The 18,571-nt window shown below is 55.9% G+C and overlaps 1 protein-coding gene across 1 annotated transcript; it reads right to left on the reverse strand.

Moving 5' to 3' along the window:
- Window positions 1-147: 147 nt before the first annotated feature.
- Window positions 148-18,412, reverse strand: POLRMT (polymerase (RNA) mitochondrial (DNA directed)). The gene is made up of 21 exons (XM_010563265.1): window positions 18,319-18,412; window positions 17,924-18,019; window positions 16,587-17,257; window positions 16,113-16,243; window positions 13,069-13,255; window positions 12,488-12,637; window positions 12,156-12,323; window positions 11,638-11,808; window positions 10,661-10,900; window positions 9,631-10,410; window positions 8,962-9,084; window positions 6,853-6,975; window positions 5,699-5,878; window positions 4,826-4,912; window positions 4,425-4,538; window positions 3,675-3,724; window positions 3,313-3,411; window positions 2,910-2,982; window positions 2,324-2,406; window positions 1,679-1,749; window positions 148-814 (listed from the first exon to the last, which is right to left on the reverse strand). Exons 1-21 carry the CDS (start codon window positions 18,410-18,412, stop codon window positions 765-767), a joined length of 3,741 nt encoding a protein of 1,246 aa, XP_010561567.1. The 3' UTR covers window positions 148-764.
- Window positions 18,413-18,571: the final 159 nt, after the last annotated feature.

Raw genomic sequence — 18,571 nt, forward strand, 5'->3', positions numbered from 1 at the left:
CCAGGAAGATGAAGCAAGAGCCCAAGTACCCTGCAAACTTCAGGCAAAGGTGCCAAGAAGGACAGAGTTCCCATCTAGTATTTCAAAAAAACCATTTTATTTACAGTATCATACACCTTCACCCCCATGTTAGTGGTTTTCCCTGCCTGAGACCCAGTGAGCAGAAGTGAAACCAATCCCTGGAAATGAAAGTCAAGAGCCACAGAGGCTGCACTACAGGAGAGTGGTGCTAGTACCCAGCAGCCAGAGCAGGGCATGGAGAGCAGCACCCACCCCACAGCCAAGAGCGGGGCAGGAGGCTCCTGCTGGAGCCACGGCCCGCTGCCAGCCCCTCCAGGCAGGGGCCTAACACTCCAGGAGGTCTGACTCCACTGGCAGAGAGGGATGGCACCCCAGGACAGGTGCTAGCCAGGCAAGCTCTGGAGCTCACAGCAGAGGCGGGCACAGTGTACAGTACCATTGCCCCTTTGACTCCACACCAGAGAGATGCAGACGTCCCCCCTTGCCTGGGACGCAGACAGTAACAGCAAACAGTGCGGACACCCTGTCCCCCACCGGCCCCTTGTGGCTGCTCCTGTGCTCCTTGCATGGTTGCAGTTTGCCCCAGCATCTATGTTGGGCAGGTATCTTTTGCTGGGCTGGTAGCCATACCCACTTTCCCCATGAGACGCAGGACAGAGGAGCTTCGTGGGCCAGTGCCTGCCACAGCCTCTGAGGCAGCTGGCAGTCCAGAGGTAGTCAGGGGCCCTGCTGGCTGCTAGGGCTCAGCTGAAGAAATAGGTGGAATCCATCACCTTCTTCAGGTTGAATTTGCCTGGAGGAAGTGAGGGAGAGGAGAGGTCAGAGGAGAGCAGGGTCAGGGCAGGGTGGAGATGGGACAACTGGGAAAGAAGCTGCCCCAAGCCCTGCTTCAGCTTCCTGCAGAAAACTACTTCAGCTCAGGCCATGATGCACGATGGGTCAAGACAGCAGGGATCTTAGAGCTCCTCCAGGAACTGATGTCCCTCCAAATTTATCTGGGACAGTGGCAGGAAGAGTAAGACAGAAGAGCATAACAGCAGCAAGGCAGGGGAGGAAGAGAGGAGCACACAGCCTCAGGGTATGAACCATCCCTACCACTGGATTGTGCTGCCTCTGGGGCTGACCACAGCAGCTGCTCAGCAGCAGCAGAGCACTGGCCTGTTCAGCTTTGCAAAGGCAGAACAAAGGTTAGCCAGATGGTCTGGCAGAGGCAGGGCCGAGAGATTAGGAGGAGTTAAACTAATTGCCTTAATCCCATTGCATGTATATCATCTAGATCCTGGCAATTACCATGCTGAGTGCCTCACTCCCATCTCCAGGCAAATGCCTCGTGGTTGGAAACAGATGGGAGAGGAACAACAAGATTGGAGACGGGATGAGCTGGGTCAACCTGGGGAAAATCCCAGGGGCTCAGCTCTGGGGAAGGCAGGGACTGCTTGCAGGGGAATGTCTTAAGGCACTGCCCCATGGGTCTACAGTCCAGCACAGGCAGGAAAACCTGATCTTAGGGGATAGCTTTAGCACAGCTGGCCAGACCCTCACTATGTCCAACTTCAGACACCACATGAGCTTGGTGATTTTGGGGGCCACTCCCCATCTCACTCCCCTTGTCTCCAAACTGCTCCTTAGCTTTGCAGTTCCTGTCCTGTGCTCCTACCTGTCTTGGGGACATTTGACAGCTGCTCCATCAGTTTCTTCTGCCAGGGGGCTCTAGTCTCTCTGCCGGACCTGGATGAACAAGAAGGAAAGCAAATCAGCATGGGAGCTCTGGGAGAAGGTGCACCCTCCTCTGCTCCCCAGTGCAAGCCCCTGACAACAGGATTCAGCTCTTCCAAAACACATTGCACACCCTGCAGCAGGAGCAGGAGCTCAGCCCTTACCCACAGCAGCCCTAGGCAGGTGCTGAGGCATCTACAGACCCTGCCCAGGATTGGGTTGGTCTGTGCTGTCTGGCTCTGCAGTGGTAACTGAGGGCCACTCACTGGGCCAACCCAACGCGTGTCTTCACTGCTCCTGACTGTGAGGAGCCCAAGGCACAGACATTACGACCTACCCCAGGCCCACCGAACAATTCAAGCACCAAATCCTACTTCAGTAGCAAAAGGATGCAGACACCTTGTTTTTCACACTGAGATCTAAGGCAATTTGGGCGTCAGTCAAGAAGGAAGCAGAACTTCCCTCCAGAGCAACCCCCAGGCAGATGACACAACCTGTGAGCATCTGGGCACAACCACCCCTGGGAGAGGGAATCAGTGCGGGTAGGAAGGACCGTGGTGGGGGTTTGCCAACAGGTGAGGAATACCTGCAGTACTTCTCCAGCAGGAAGTTGGACAGATCCTGCAGGATCTTCTCGCTGTGCAGAGCCACAAATTGCTGCCGACAGATCTGATCCAGGGAGCAATGGTGAGTTGCAGGTTAACAGGTGTTTTCCCCTCCTTCCCCTCAGTGCTTTCTCAACCAAGACAGGTCAGAGTGAGGGAGAGGAAAAGCAGCAGGCAAGAGTGGGAAGGGGGGGCTGCCAGAAAAGGGTGAAGGGAATCAGCTTGGGAAGGGGGGAAGCAGAGGCTCCATTTATCAATCCACTGTACAACAGCCCTTGCAGCACTCCAGGGGAAAGAGCCCAGGGGCACCGACTCTGCTAGGCACTGTGTTCAGTGCTGCTTTACAGGCACAGATTCTCAGAGACACACTCTGTGAAGGGTGGAAGGAGATGGGGCTATGGCACCAGGAAATCAGCTGCAACCACCAGCAAGCACCCCAGGTTCACCTTGCCTAGGTGAATAAATCAGCCTGTGGAGCAAAGCCCAGGGGAGGCAAGGGCTGGCAAGTGCCCAGAGGACAGATCAGCAAGATCCCTGCTCGCACGGGACCCAGGAGGACATTTTTACCTGGTTCATAATGTCCACGGTGAGCGCGTGAGTCCAGTAGCAATCGTGGACTGAGACGAAGGTCATACCCTGCCTGGGAGGCAGCAGAAGGTGCCATGAGAGAGTGCCGAGAGCCCCCTCTCTGCGACATTCCCTACCCCATGTTGACCCTCTTGCTAGGACATAAGCAGGGACCATGCAAGGAAGGGGACTCCCTGCAGATCTTCAGAGAGACGTGGCTAACCCCATGATCTCCCTTGTCCCTGCCCTGCTGCCTCCTCTCCATCCCTTCTCTGCCAGAAGCCCCAACACCCACGCACCAGGGAAACCTCTTTCCCACATTGCATGCTTTGCCCTGATGACACTTTCCCAGCAGAGACTGAGTCCCGGAGCCAGGGAAGAGCCCTGGCTGCCCGCTCCTTACCTGAGGCAGTGCAGAGCTGTGAGCATCATGTGTGTGGAGTCCAGGGAGTGGATGAAGTTGGGTGGGAAGGCATTCTTCTGCTTCACTGTATCAGGCTTCCTGCAGCACAGAGTGGGAGACAGGAGGAGCTGGGGCACTTCCAGGGCCAAAGACGAGAAAGCCAGCATAGAGCCAATGCCAGCTGAGACCTGGGGTTAATGGGGGCAGCCCTGGAAGGGCTCCTCCAGGTGGCTTTCTGCAGCTCAGGGAAATACCAGGAGCTTTAGCACTCATTGGCAGGTTCCACTGATGGGAAGGCTTTGTCCCCAAAGCACAGGCTGGAGACAGCAGGGGCTCAGTAAAGACCATGGTTTCATACTTACTGGTTGCTGTTGGAGCTTTTCACACTCAAGTTCTGCATGCTGCAATTCAGCTGCAGGGAGAGAGAAAGGGGATCAGCTGTCACCCTGCACTGCCCAGCCAGCACAAGGCGCTCAGCACTGGCTTGTAATTCTGGAGAGGGGACTGCACTGACCAAGAGCTACTCTGCTCTGCAGGAAATGTCCCCGGCTGCAACAAGGAGCCTGGGCAGGGACCTTTCCAGGGCATCCCAGTCACCATGGCAGCTGCGGCTTCTCAGTGACACCTTGCCTGCTTCCCCTCCCAAGGATGCTGGCAGGCATCCTTCAACCCTTCCCAGTGACATGCTGATTCACCCCTGCAAGGGCTAAGAGAAGGGCTCCTGGAGGTGAGTGGCTGTGAGGACGAGACAGGCTGGGGAGATGTGAGTCAGTGCAGCAGCACGTAGGAGGCGAGAGCAGCGAGACTGAATCACTCGAGCCCTGAGGAAGGCTCCTCGGTGCAGGGAATGGGCCTGTGCCCCAGCTGCCTGTGTGGGATGGGAGCAGCAGAGCTTCCTCACCAGCCCACCCACACGCTCCAGTCTCTGCAGGGAGCAACGAGGCTGGAGGATGTGTCTGTATGCACAAATCCTACCTGCTCTGCGGGCTCACCCGCAGGTGATGCCAACCTGCCAGGCTTTTAGCTTGCTGCCTCAAAGCCTGGTTGTCCTTCCCCTGCTTCCCACCATGGTGGAGGGAAGGGTAGATGAGTCCTGCACACCAGATACTTACCACAGTGGACTTGGATCGATAGTAGGGCTGCACGATGGGGAGACCCAGCGGTGTGACCCACTCCACCGTCTGTCCTGACTGGGCAATGAGCTTGGCGCTCTCTGTCAGCCAGTTCTTTAGCAGAGGGAAGCAGGGAAGAAAGTGGCTGGAGTTAGTATGGGCAGCTGGGAGACCCCATCCCCTCCCAGCACAGGCAACCCTGACTCCTGCCGCTGACTGTGACAGTCCAGCACTTAAGGGGAGTTTGGCCCTGCACCAGGCACACTCCCACACCTCTGGGCTGGGACAGGAGGATCTTCTCTGGGTCAGGACCCAGAAGAATCATTTCTCCCCATGTCTACGTATGGGTGGGCCAGCAAGAAGAAAAGGCAGAGAGAGATAAAAGGCAACAGACACCTTACCTGGATATCTCGAGTCGCTGAGAACATCTCCTTGATGCCATTGAACACCTGCTTTACGAGGTAGTGAGATGCTTCCCACAAGTATTCCTGCACAGACCAGAGGCAGAGCAAGAGGTCAGGCAAAGGGGCAGCAAAAGATATGGAGCAAAGTGATGGGACCTAGGGTAAGCTAGAAGACCATCTCCCTGCTCCCTGGCCTCAAAATTGCCTCCATCACAGACTGTGTTAAGTCTTGCACTGTTGCAGACAGCTGGCTGTGAGTTGTGATGGAGAGAGGCTGAGATCAGCACTTCAGATGGCTCCTTGTCCAAGAACAGGCTGATCTCCGTGCAATGTCCCTGGACGAACAGGAGGCTCTCGCTGCCTCATCTGCCCCAGGAACATAACACACAGCAGAAACACTCCCCACACCAACCTGCTGTGGCAAATCATCCACTCAGCAAGAACTGTCTTACAGTGGGGTCACAGAACAAGAAACGGGCGTCAGGAGGAACAAGCCTCCAAGAACTCTGCTAGAGACAAGGGTCACTTCCAGAGGGAAGAGCACAGCCACAAGCCTTGTTTTGCATCTGAAACACCAGCTGAGGCTGTCATGCCACCAAACTGGGTCCAGGAAGGAGGAGGAGAGCCCCACCCGAAGAATCCCTTCCCACCCACAAGTGCTGGCGGACAGCTCTCCTGCAGGCTGGACAAGCCTGGCACAGGCATGGGGGGCTCAGTCCTGCACATCCCTCTGCTAGCTGAGATTTAGGGGGTTAAGGAGAGAGCAAGGCAGGAAGGAAACCCACAGGAAGTGCAGTGCAAGTACTTCTCCCAGGAGGGACTGAGAGCTGAGGAAAACACTGCTGGGGGAGGCTGGGGCAGGCACGCTACCTCAGGGAACTCATCAATCTCCTTGAGACGCTTCTCCATCTGCAGCCGCCCGCCGTAGCGTGTGACACCGTACACCACTGTCATCACCGTCTGCTTCACCACCTTGCGGCTGATGAAGCCTTGCAGCACCTGGGCAATCTTCACCCCCTGTTCAGCATCCTTCTTCCGAAACTCCTCAACCTGAGGAGGAGAGCACCCCAGGAGGTCAGCTTCACTGTGAGCAATGCTGGCCCAAGCCCCTTCCATGGCTGGGGGAGAGTCAGGGGGGCCACATGAGACCCTCCCAGCTGTGCACTGCCTGGCCTGAACTCCCATCAGAAACCCTGCAGCGCACCTTCACCAGCCTGGTTAACAGAGATCATCTCCTGAAGGAATCAAGAGGCATCCGCATCTCACGGATAACCATGCCTGCAGAGCCTTCCACTGCTGCCTCAGCAGAGCAGTGTCACTTGGCAGCTGGGCGGTACCAGACATCACAAGGACATGGCACTAGGACTGTGGCTCAGGACTCAGGTTCTCCTGCCTCTGCCATCCCCAATGATAACTGAGCAAACCACGCGCCCTCTGTGTGCTCCTCCCACCCTCTGGCCTGGTGCTGCCTGGACAAAACATGCTGAGACCTAGAAGGGAAAGCCAGGGGTTCAATGCCAGTTGAGTGAGCCTGGTAGATCTCAGCACACTTCACAGTAGGCTCATTTCACATCATGTTTTGCCAAGAAAACCGAAGACTTGGCAGCAGGGCCAAAGGCTGAATCTGCCCCTCCCCCTGCTCCTACCCTGCTCAAATGAAGAAAATCCCATAACCTGCAGGCCAGCCAGCTGTGACCAAGAGATGAGGAACACTCTCTGCTCTCTTCCACCTCTCTACCCTACTTCTCCCAGACTTCATTCAGAAGTGAGGACAGCAGAAATCCCAGTGGATTTTGCATAGCTACCTCTGTCAGGACAGATCTCCACTGCAGCTGCTGCAGTGGTTCCCATTTGGGGAGGGAAAGACTCTCTGCCTCCGAACAGCTCATGCTTTCCCAGCCCTCTGTACACCGGTCTTATCTCGACCTTTCTCCTTGGGAGCTGGAGCGACCCTGTGCAACACAGTGGCAAGAGGTGGAGGTAGGTCCAAGAGGACACCTCCCTGTGTCCCTGCTGTGCCTTACCTGCTGGGCCACCGCACTGTAGACATCCTGGGGGACATCGCAAGGCATCAGATTGACGGAGATGGCGCCAATAAGGTCCCGGCCAAGAGCCGCGTAGTGCTGCAGACCATTGCAAGAGCCGTCCTGTGTGTGGGTGGAAACAAGGTGTTAGTGTGTGGATGGAGCCCTGCTCATCTGCCCCCACTCAACACCACAGATACACTTGGCTCAGAAGGTTATTGCCATTTTTCCCCCCTCTCTTAAGATAGGTTTGCAGCTGATATTCCAGCAGTGGCCAGGGCCACACTGGTTTCCATTTTCTTTCTGGACAGTTTTCCTATCTGGGTCTCATCACTAACTACTGCTGCCCATGAAGTTTAAAAAAAGAAAGCCTCACATCACACTGCCCCCTCCATAAATTTTCAAAGACATCAGAGCTCTGTGGAAACACTGAAAACCAGAAAATTTGGAAAACAACAAATCTGTTTAGGATGCTAAAAGAAGCCCCAAGAGCCGGCAGTCAAAACCACCTCAGAAAACCCAGGAGCAGGATCAGAGGCAGGAAGAGGCAGGCCAAGCTGAAGATCACTCAGCAAGCCACAGCTGACTCCAAGGCTCCAGCTAGCTGTGCTGCCTCTGCTCTGTGGCTGATGAAAACATCCTCCTGACAGAAACCAGCTCCGACCCAGCCTTTCCCAAAGCTGCAGTTACAGACGCACACTGACCAATCTGTCACAGCAGCTGCCCTGACAGCCCTCCTGGGACCAAGATCAGCTTGGATGAGACAGGCAGGACCTGAATGATGGTGTGGGAAGGTCCTGCTGTTCCCCAAACAGAACCAGCGGAAACGCTTCTCACAGAAGATGCACTGCTGCTTTGGACCGTCCCTGTGCTTGGGCTCTGCCTGGTCAAAGGGAGCCTGCAGCTGCCGGCAGGATCAAGACACCTCTCTTCTCCCCCTCTTCTCCACACCCTGCAGTGCAGCAAGTTGCAGAACCGAAAACTGACAGCGCTCTGGCAGCCCTGCCACGGCAGAAGAGCTGCCTCTATTGACCAAACACTGATGACTCAGGTGGAAAGAGACTCAGGTGCCCTCCAGAAGATGTCCTTGCTTGAATTTCATTAATGGCAACCTCCACGCACCCCCAACAGCTCTCTTGATCTTTTGTTGTCATAAGAATATCAGTTTAGACTGTCTCATACATATTCCAGACCAGAATACACTCCTATTGTCCCCTCTCCCCCCCACTTCGTTATGGCCATCTGATCTTCTAATGAGATAAATGAGCAAACCCCTCTCACCAGGAAAACAATTAATCATTGTCTCCTATGCAGCAAGGGTATTTATCAGTGCAGACAGATAGCTGGCTGGGCAGCGGCTGCAGAGAGAGCTGCAGATCTGCTGGGACACAGCAGGGAGAAAGGGCTGAGCACTAGCTAACAGGAGCAGCTGCCTGCCTCATCTCTCTGGCCGGGAAGGACAGATGCCTTCAGAGAGCTGAGCAGCATGTGAGCAACTGCACTTGTCCCATTCAGAGTGTGGGCATGTTTGGGACCAAGCAGGGACAGGGTACATGGTGACAGCCACATCACTGAACACAGGGGACAGATCAGCTCTGTCCCCCTGCCCTTCTTCAGAGGTCCAGACCTGCCATCTTTTGCTCCTGCAGAGCTGCTTGGCTTCAGCCTCAGAATGGGAGCGGAGCAAAGGCCCCAAAAGCCTCAGCAGAGTCCTGAGCACTTGAGACAGGCACGTGCTGTCATGCACCACACCACATCCCAGCCAGCCGGGGTCAGGCTGACTTCCAGTCCTGATCCCACAGCTGGAGAAGGTAAGACTGGCCCAGCTCTTACCCTGCAGGCAGCTGACGGCGCTCTCCCAGACAGGCTCTGCTCCAGCCAAAGGAAGCAAAGCAGCACTTGACTGTACTGGCTTATTAATGCCTGCATGCAGAAGCAAATTACTGGAGTTCTCAAGCCAAGATGCCTGTAGTCTGCACTCCCATTCTTAAGAAAGCCTAGCCACATGGTGTGGTAAATGAAGTGTCGGAGACCTGGATGCTTCTGCCCTGCCTGTTTTCCTCCCTGCCGCTCAGCTACACGGGCCACGTGGATCTGTTGGGCTCCTACCTGGTGAACTGGGAAATGAGAGATGTAGGCTGCTGGATCCGGGGACCTCGAGGCTTTGGCGATTTCCATACAGCATGCCAAGGCTTGCCAGGGCTCATCAGTGTTCATCCACCACTTCCTGCCCTGGGAACAGGAAAGCACATGCTGGTAGGAGCAGGCAGTGCTCTTATGGCACCCCAAAGCAAAGGCAGGAGCCCCTGCTCTCCTGGGATATACTGGGCAAGGCACCTCCTCCCACCATGCCTCCACTTCCCTAATATTTATTGTGTTTTCAGATAGAAATGTGTTATTTAGGAAACTCTGCAATGCTTTGTTTCCCTTTTTCCTCTCAAAGTGTTATTCTTCAAAATGTTTTTGTTTCAAAATTGATCTGATTTCCTTTTTATTTTACTTTCTAGAATCTATGCTAAATGAGAGGAATGGTTAAGTGTCCTCTGAAATTAAAGATGGCACTGATCCCTTTTTTCCTTAGCATGTTTGAACAATTCCTGCTTGGATGCCCACACAGGCGAACTTCACCGCTTTCCAGTTCGGTCATTGAAGGGGAACCTCCCAACTTGCCTCGGGCTAGCTGCAGGCTCCCGGAGCCCACGCTATTCCCCTGTGGTTCAGGGTCCCACCACTTCATCCCAAGAGTGAGCAGAGCCCTGCCAGCTGTTCACCACATACCGTGAGCGGGTGGTCAGCTGAGTCCAGGATCTCCTCTATGATTTCATTGGCGTACTCCAGCCGCTCCTGCAAGGCATTTCTCTTCTTCAGCCCCGTAAGGTTAATGAGGTGGATCTTCAGCCAGTCAAGGCCCTTGGGCCCCAGTGGCTTTCCCTCTGCGAAAAGCAGGATGGCCCGGGTGACATCATTACCGAGGTGGTTGAAATAAGGTGGGCAAGGGTAAGTCCTGCCTCGGAAGTCCATGTTGTGAGGAAACCAGAACACCTTGTCCCTGACATAGTTGGCGATGGAGAGCTTATAGAGTGCATCCATGCGCAAGCTGTGCATTTCAGCTGTCTTCTTCTTGTACAGCAACAACTCATGCTTCTGGGACTTGTTCATGGTAGAGGAATTGCTGGGAGTGGCAGGAGGCCTGGGGGCCTCAGAGATGGGCGGTGGGATGTCCAGCTTCTCATTGCCTTTGTCATTGAAGATTGAGATGATGATATCCAGCACTGGCTGGTTGATCTTCCAGGCGCAGTTGCCCAGCTGGTTCAGGGCATCCAGCACGGGGTGAAGGTTCACCGGAGGACACTGCTCCAGGAGCAGCTGGTGCTGGATGGCCCCATCCACAAAGCGCATCAACTTGGTGTCATTCAGAACAAAGGCACCAAAGTGGGGGGAGGTCCATGGTACCGGGGGGCACAGCATAGGCATGGCAGAGGAGTTAAAGGTCAGCAAGGTCTCTGCAGCGTCTGACACAATCTGGGAGAAGATGGGATGGGGCTTTATCAGCCCAATCTGGAGAGGAGAATCAGAGAGGTGAAGGTCAGCAGTAGAGGATTAGGGCTGGAGTCTGGAAGAGCATGTGGTCAGTCAGCCATTACATAACAGTCATGCCAAGTAAGGACACTGTTTGCACAGAACCAGACGCTCCTCAAAGTGTCCCTGAGCAGGAAAGGCAGCAGGGAGGGGAAAAGGGCCTTGCAAAGGCCCAGTTCCAATGAAGAGGTGACCTGCACAGTCCCAGAGCCCCAAGGACAAGGCTCACCTGCCAGCTGCTGCGGAAGGAGTAGACGTGGTAGAGGACGGGGATAAGCTTGTGCTCCAGGTGAGGACTGAGGGCATTCCTGGGCACCTTGACAGCATGCACCAGGAGTTCCAGCATATGCATGCCCAGGCGCATGATGAGCATGTATGGCCAGCTGCAGTCCTTCAAGTTTAGGGAAGGCCCAAAGCCTGCTTCTGCCACCAACTTCTCCCAATATTCCCGTGGCAAATACTCGTCAGGCTGGGAGGTGGAAGGAGAAAATTGGGTCAGCTGGAGGGGCCAGCCATGCTGCTCCCAGGGGGTTTGCTGGAGGGGATCTATGTACCTGGAACATGGCTCTGAGAAGGACCCTCGTGTCTCTGTGAGGTCCTCCCTGACAGGGGTATTTCAGGAAGGACTGCTGATGTGGCTGGGGTAAGCCCACAGTAAAAAACTGCTTCTGCTGCAGGCCAGGACAGTAGTGCTGCAAAGCCCTTCCTCTTACCACATCCCTGTGCTGACACCCTGTCCACACACCATCCCGACCCTCCTTCCCAGACTGCCGATCTGCCTCCCCCACCATGCCATGTGCACACAGCTGTGGGAACAACCTGCTCATCCAGCCCTCAAGCTGCCCAGTTCGGTGGCCTTGGCCCCTTCCTCCCCTCCCATCCTGCCCTGCAGAGCACACCCTCTCAAGTCCCAGAGCTCTCCTGCATGGGATGTCTGGCTCCAAAGGATCAACTCTGCCAATTTAAAACCTTCTAGCTGAGAAATACCCACGGCTATGCCAGAATTGACCTGCCTGTTGCCATGGGGCAGGGGGCTTGCCAAGGGGCCTTACTGGTTCTGGTGGCCTCTGCAGCAGCAGGTTTCCAGAACCCAGACCTTGTGCTTGCGAGGAGGTGGACAGACAAACTGCCTTGCCCCATCTCCAGCAGCTCTGCTGCTCTGTAACCTTCAGGCCCCACGACCCCCCCTCTCCCAGGCATATCTACCTGGCTGTCCTTTGCCAGCAGGTGGATGTAGTCCTCATAGACCTCCTGCACCTTCTCCAGCTGGCGGCTGCGCAGCTTTCTCTGGGTGATGTATCTGTTGTAGACTTTCGAGCCCAGCTCCCTGGCCAACACAGCCAGGGATTCTCCTTGTGGAGAGAGGGTGTTGAGGATCTGAGAAAGGAAAAGGCAAAGTGCGTCTTAAGGAGGGAGGAACAGAAAGACAGAGCAGAGAGACAAAGTGGAACTTAAAGCTCCTGTACGGGGAGCATAAAAAGATGCCGATTCCCATGATGCTGAGCAGATGATGAGGACGGAAACATGGCCAGGACAGAAAAGGGGCTTCTCTGGCTGCTCAGCACAGGGAGCAGACAGAGCCTGCACCTAACAACCTGGGCCAACTTTGAGGCTCATGTTCTGATTCTGCTGGCCCAAGCGAGACATCAGTGCCTTGTGGCAGCCCTATGGCCGTCCGGGAGGCCCTGTTCCTGTAGCTCTGCAAAGGCAGGGCAGGGTCCTACCTGCAGCATGATGCCCACATACTCCTCATCCGGCAGCAGGCACAGATAGGGGTAGAGAATGTTGTACCCCGACACCGTCTTGAGCTTGGACATGCTGTGCTTTGACTTCTGCAGGGCCTGGAGGATGGAGTCATGCCACCGGGAACGAAGGGTGGCCAGCAGTTTGCGCTACACAGAAATGGAAGCAAGACAGTAATGCTGTGGTGAGACTGTGTCACCAGGGAGCTGCCCTCCTTTTTAGGCCCCCGATCCCTGCCTCTCTCCCACTGGTCCTGAGGGTTGAACTGCCCGCCTTCCCTCCAGACATGCAGCCCCCAGACTCCAAGCTTTACCGCTTTAATGGCTTGTGGGGTCAGAGGTTTGGTTGACTCCACTGACTCGATGGTTATGGTGTTGTTCAGCTCCATCTCCAGCTGCTGCTGAAAGCGCTCCTGCAACTCTTGCACAGAGAAATCCAGCTTGGGGTACGACACCATCTTCTCCTGCAACAAGAGTGAGGCAATAAGTGCCAAAAGCCAGAGGAAGAGAAGACATGCTCATTCTCCCAGCTTCCCTGCAAGAAGCATGTGTATGAGTCTCTGGCTGGCAAACCCCAAGGAGTCTGGAGTAAGAGGCCTCTCCAGAGGCTGCTCTGTTCCTGTATCATGGTCAAGCATCCCCCCAAGCACCTCCTCCAGTGCATGAAGGTCATCTCCAGCCCCCCTGCCAGCCCTCGACTTCTCTGTTCCTCTGTAAGGCTGCTGGTAAGGCTATTCATTTGATTTATTTGCATGGGCTACTGAGCAGATATAGGGCTAAAGAGTTCTTCCCATATTACAGTCCTGGGCTGGACCTGAGGACACCTGTGAACACAATTTGGCCGGCTCCAACACCTCCCCAAGCTGCAGAGACATCCCTGAGCTCTGGAGCTTACTTTGGAGTAGAAGTCCCGGAGCAGAGAAGACTTGCAGGTCTGTGGGCTAGGTGGAGGGGGCAGCTGGTAGTTGGGCTGGACAATCCTGATGGCCCTCAGCACCTTCTCCTTCTCATCTTCCTCAAACAAGCACTTTTGGAAGAGCTCATCCACATGGAAGCCATCATTCTTCAGCTGCTGCATACATCTGAAGAGGGGTAGATAAGACAGGCTTAACCTTTCACAGGGGACTAAGTTGTACAGAAATCAGCACATAATGAGACACGGAACAAAGTTTTTAAACAGAAGACTAAGCACGGAGGAGACAGATGAGGGTGCCCACTTTTGAGGATCCAAGAGCCTTGACTGTATCAGGCTTTTCCTTCCTCACTTGTGCCCTCAACAGCATCACCTGGACCCACATGAGACACACCACAGGACAAAGAGCCATCCCTCCCCAATTCCTGGCATCCACAACAGCAAAACTCTCTCCCAAAGCAGGTCTTGGAGGCTGGCACCCACCAAGAATTAGCTCTGAGCACAGGGCAGGAGACTCATACATGGCTCCAGGCCATTCCAGGAGGACTGGTAGGGCTTCCCCATGCCAGGTGGTTCCCAGCAGCTTTCCTCTGCACCACCCTTCATGCCAGGGCAGCTGCAGGCGGGTGCAACCTCTCACACTTGTTGGAAAGGCTCTGACAGGCCTGGGGAGAGGGATGTGCCCCATGCGCTTGCTCTGGGATGCCTCTTCCCTTCTCCTGCATGCTCCTCAAAGCATGCTCCATGCAGCAACTGCTGAAAGCCTTGCAGCAACTTGTGCCTGACAGAGCTGATGTCTGCCCAGCTCCAGATGGCAGAATAACGGTGCAGAAATGGGCATAACTGGGAAACCCACAGAAGGCAGGCAGATGCCTCAGTCCACCAAAAGCATGACTCTCAGGCAGCCTGGCAGCAAGACACTGTCCTGCAGGAACAAGGGAGCTCCCCCTGCCCTCTGCATACAGCCAGGAGCCAGCTTGGGGCTGCAGGAGCTGCTGGGGTGGGAGTTGCCTCCAGATCACAGCCTGTCCTGACAAGGTCACCCGCCTCAGGTTACAGCGATCAATTATCCACCCTCCAGCCCACACCTCTGTTGAGCAGGCGACTTTCACCTTCACACCCGGGTGGGGAGACTGAGCTCCGCTGCCACTGTGAGACTGAGCAAAAAGATGCAGGTTCCTTCACCCACAAATAACCCTGCTCTCACCTCCAGCCCGAGCCAGCAGAAAGGAACCCATGGGACTGGTCACGGCTTGGGCAAAGGGGCAGGGGACTGCAGTTCATGTACCAAGCCTGGGGGCAGCTGCAGGAGAAAGCCTGAGCAGCAGGAGTGGCCGCAGTGCCTGGGAGGCAGCTCTCTTCCCTGCAGCTCCCATCACTGCCAGAGACCTGAATCCCCTGCACACAGCACCATCTCCCACTCCTCAGCCCCACAGAGGATGCTGCGGGACTCCATCCTCCTGGCTCTGCTGGGTTGGAGCCAGGATCTGGGGCACAGTGGAGCCTGGAGCCCAGAGCCCCCCCTGCCAACTGGCCTGGCCTGCACCAGGTGACACTGGAGGGAGGACAAGCAGACCCGGGTGACAGCAGCACCAGCCAAGCCCCAGCCCAGGCCCCCATCAGCCACAGAAAGCTAAACAGGCAGGAGGGAGCCCCTCGCAGCTTTGGGAAAGCATCAAGAGCCCACGAGGTGACAAACAATGCCCTGAGCCACAATGGCAACACACTGTGAATCCTGCTGCTGCGTGCACCCCAGCTGCATTTTGGTACATCAGGGAGCAGGCAGGAGCTTCAGCGAGGAACAGCTCTATATCTCTGCAGAGCCACGCTCCCCAAAAACCACCCCACAGCAGCCCAGTTAAAACATGCAACTCCCACCTTACGCCCCCAAAGCAACCCCACAGTCTGTGAGCAGAGCTAAAAAAAACCTCCATCTCGCATGCTCCCAGCACAGGCTCAGCACTGCTGTGTCCAACTGGGAGAGCACGTTTAGGAGCAGAAGGGAAATGAGAGCTTGTACCCACACATACAGCACCAGCAAACAGGAACAGTTGTGGGGAAACACACACATGCCCTGGCAAGGCTTGGGGGTGACAAATCTGTGCAGGTGTGCTATAAACATCTGACTATAGACAGCCATACAGTTGTACTGCTGTATTGATGCAACACCCACACACCCAGGCAGGAAAGTCAATGCCAGTCACTTCTGAATCAGCTGACTGGAAGACGTTCACTCAGAGGCATCTAGAACTTGTTAACCCACCAAGGGACACAGGAGGCCAGTGACAAAACACTGAACCACCCAAGGGTGTTTGTGCAGCATTAACATATCACCAGAAAGCTCTCTCCATCCTCTGGCAAGGCAGCGGGTTGTGCTACCAGCCCAAGCACTGCCCTAGACCCAGCCTGCCGGGATCTCACAGGGCTTCTTCAGCTCCTCGCTTTGGGTCTGACACTTATTCTGCCCATTATGCTCCATGAAATCCACCTGAATCTCCTGTCCACACTCCTCCAGAGCTGGCACCCTGTAAAAAACAGCTGTTTGGCTGAGCCTACCAGGAAGGACAAACGCCATGGAGGTGTTATAAAAACAAATGGAGGAGCCGTTCCTGCTGGGCAGTGATGGAGGGGCCAGTGGGAGAGAGATGCCCAGGATAGGTGCAGAACCAAGAGGCTGCTCCCAGCCCAGGGAGCTGCTCTGTGGGAAGCAGACACAGCTCTGTCCAGAAGCAAGGTTGTTCTCACCTCCTACATCTCCTTTCCCTGCAAGATCTTGGACAAACTCCCTAGCAGCTGGGGGTGGCAAGAAGGGACCACTGTGGGAGCACTGCCTGCCCCTAAATCTGACCACGAGAAGTGGGTCAGAGCATCTAGATGTGCACGCAGCAGCGACAGGTCTTCCCAAACCCGGGCCAGCACATCTCTTCCCCAGAGAGAGCTCCCAATTCTCCCAGCACAGCAAATCAGCAGGCTGCGGAGATGCTGGCCGGGGTCAGCGGCACCCTGTGGCCAGCGAAGTGCATTACCTCTGGATGGCTTTGGTGCACGACTGGTTCCGGCCCATACACTCCAGCACTGCCGCATAGGAGTCCAGGCTGGGCTGGAGGCCGACGGACTCCATCATGGAAAACAGCCGGTTGATGCGCTGCAAGCAGCCCTGCGGATGAGAAGGGAAGGGGGCTGTGGACACAGACACGAGCAGCCCCAAATCACAGCTTCACACCCCTCTGCTCCCGTTCAGCTTTAGCCACATCTATCCTGCCCCATCCCTTTCTCCCCCTCAAAGCCACCTCACAGGGATCAGTGGCCTCATATCAGCTCCATCCCTCTCAGCAGAAGCCAAGCCCTCTTGCTGAAGGCAGATGTGACAAACACAGATAAAACAGCGACCACTGTTTCTACAAGCATGAGGATCCTCCTCCTGAGCCAGCCCCCCTCTCCCCCTCGGCCACCCAGAAAACCTGACAGCCAGAGTAGGGTAGCAGCCCACAGCTTGGTACCTTTCTTGCCCAGATACGCATCACGATGTTGTACGCATTGGTATTCAAGAGCCTTCTCTTCACAGGGGACCTGTGGTACAAGAGAAGGAACCTCTCGGCCTCCTCTGGCTGCTGCAAGAACAAGAAGCATTCAAGGTTGGACTGGATGGTCTGCTGCAGGACCTTGTGCTGGCTGCTGTCCTTGTTCTTCAGCACCCTCTGAGGCCTCTGTGCCTTTGCAGCCTCCTTCACTGCTACCACCATGGGCTTGCTGCGTGCATAGACGTTGCGGGAGCCAGCGTGGCTCTGGCTCTCGGCAGCAGCTACTTTAGCCTTTGGCCTCTTCAGTCTCTTCTCGGCTTTAGCTTTGGCCTTCGCCTTATCCTTTCGTTTGGGTTTGGCCTTGGCCTGGCCCTCCAGAGCCAGCCGGGAGGCAGCAATGGATAATTTCCGCTCCACCTTCAGCTGCCGAATGTACATCTCCTTCTTCAACTTCTCAACCCAGTTTCCGGGCCTGGCCGGGCTCTCACCCCTTCCCCTGGGAGTGGGCTGCTCCTCTGCAGGGCCAGGAGCCACCACTTTCTCCAGCAGGTCCTGGTACTTGTCATTCCCCAGCGGGGCCAGATCCACTTTGTTGACCGTCATCTCTGGGACATTACTGGCTTGGAGCTGCTTCACCCGAGCTTTCAGCACTGCCAGGAAACACACAGCCGGGGAGAGGTGAAGGGATGTAAGGCACAGCAGAAGGTTGTATCCTACCCCAGGGCCTCACCTCTGGGAGTGCCCGGGAACACACTCAGGAAAAGAGGTTCCGCACAAGGACTTCTTCCCTCCTTGGCCAGCCCTCCTCCCAGCAATCAGCTGTTTTGACCGCTGTCTTTCTGGGATCCACCCTGTCATCCCAAGGAACCCAACAATGTCACTGCAGTGGAAAAAGCACCAGCTCACGCTTGTCTAACCTGCTGCCTGGTCACTTCACTGGGCCTCTCTCCAAGGACCTCACGCCCCCAGCTCACCTGGGCAGAAAACCCAAAGCCAGACCATGTTCCAGGTCAGCTGGCAGGGCCCTCACATGCCCTGGAGGGACTCCTCTACAGTCCCTGAGGACCACCCTGTGTTTTACAGCAACTCAACGCTCCCTGTGGGTAGGGTGGGCCTCCAGGTCGTTAAGACAGGACAGAACTTGCTCAGGGAGGCCAGCAAGTCCACGGGAAGCCCCACATCCTTCCCCAGTCTACAGGTATTTCCAGTCCCAAATAACTTCTTTATGGCTATATAGAATGGGAAGACTCCTAGAAAAACTCCAGGACACCAAACAAGGGAAACCCCTGCAGCTCTCCCAGCCCTCCCCGACTCACCTTCCAGCAGCTCCGTCCTCTCGCAGATGGCATTTCTCCTCGCCTTCTCCTTGGCGCTGGCAGAGGAGTAGTTCCGGAGAACACTCCATGGGATCCCTGCAGCAGACAGACACAAAGACTGGAAGGTGAGAGGAAGCTTCACCCCTCACGCTGCTCACTGCCGCACAGCCCTGCCCCAGGCCACGGCTGGGCCCCAGCTGGGCAGCGGGGAGGGCACAGAGGGGAGGGGTGGAGCGGGTTTCTCAGCTCAGCTTGCAGGTCCCAGCAGCCTCAGCAGCAGTGCCACAAGAGGGCGGGGGGGCGGAGGGGGCAGCAGCTCTGGGATAGGGACACCCCCCCCGCACCCCTTGGCTCTAATCTTGTGGAGGGAACACGACCCCAAGGACGCCACAAACCCCAGCGCTGTTGCACGGGGTGACGGGACCCCCGCAACCCCCAGAGCAGGCACAGTCTAGCCCACAGCAGGGACAGGGCCCCAGAGACCCCCATTTCTACCCTCACGGAATGCCAATGCCCCAGGACACCCACAGTCCCCATCTCTATCCCTGGGCGGGGCTCATGACCCAAAACGACCCTCCTAGCCCCCAGCTCTGTCCCAGCGAAGGGTTCAGGACACCAGGAACCCCCACGGTCCCCAGCTCCAGTCCT

The sequence above is a fragment of the Haliaeetus leucocephalus genome, unplaced genomic scaffold, assembly GCF_000737465.1.
Source record: "Haliaeetus leucocephalus isolate CR32 unplaced genomic scaffold, Haliaeetus_leucocephalus-4.0 Scaffold164, whole genome shotgun sequence".
In the NCBI taxonomy this organism is placed as follows: Eukaryota; Metazoa; Chordata; class Aves; order Accipitriformes; family Accipitridae; genus Haliaeetus; species Haliaeetus leucocephalus.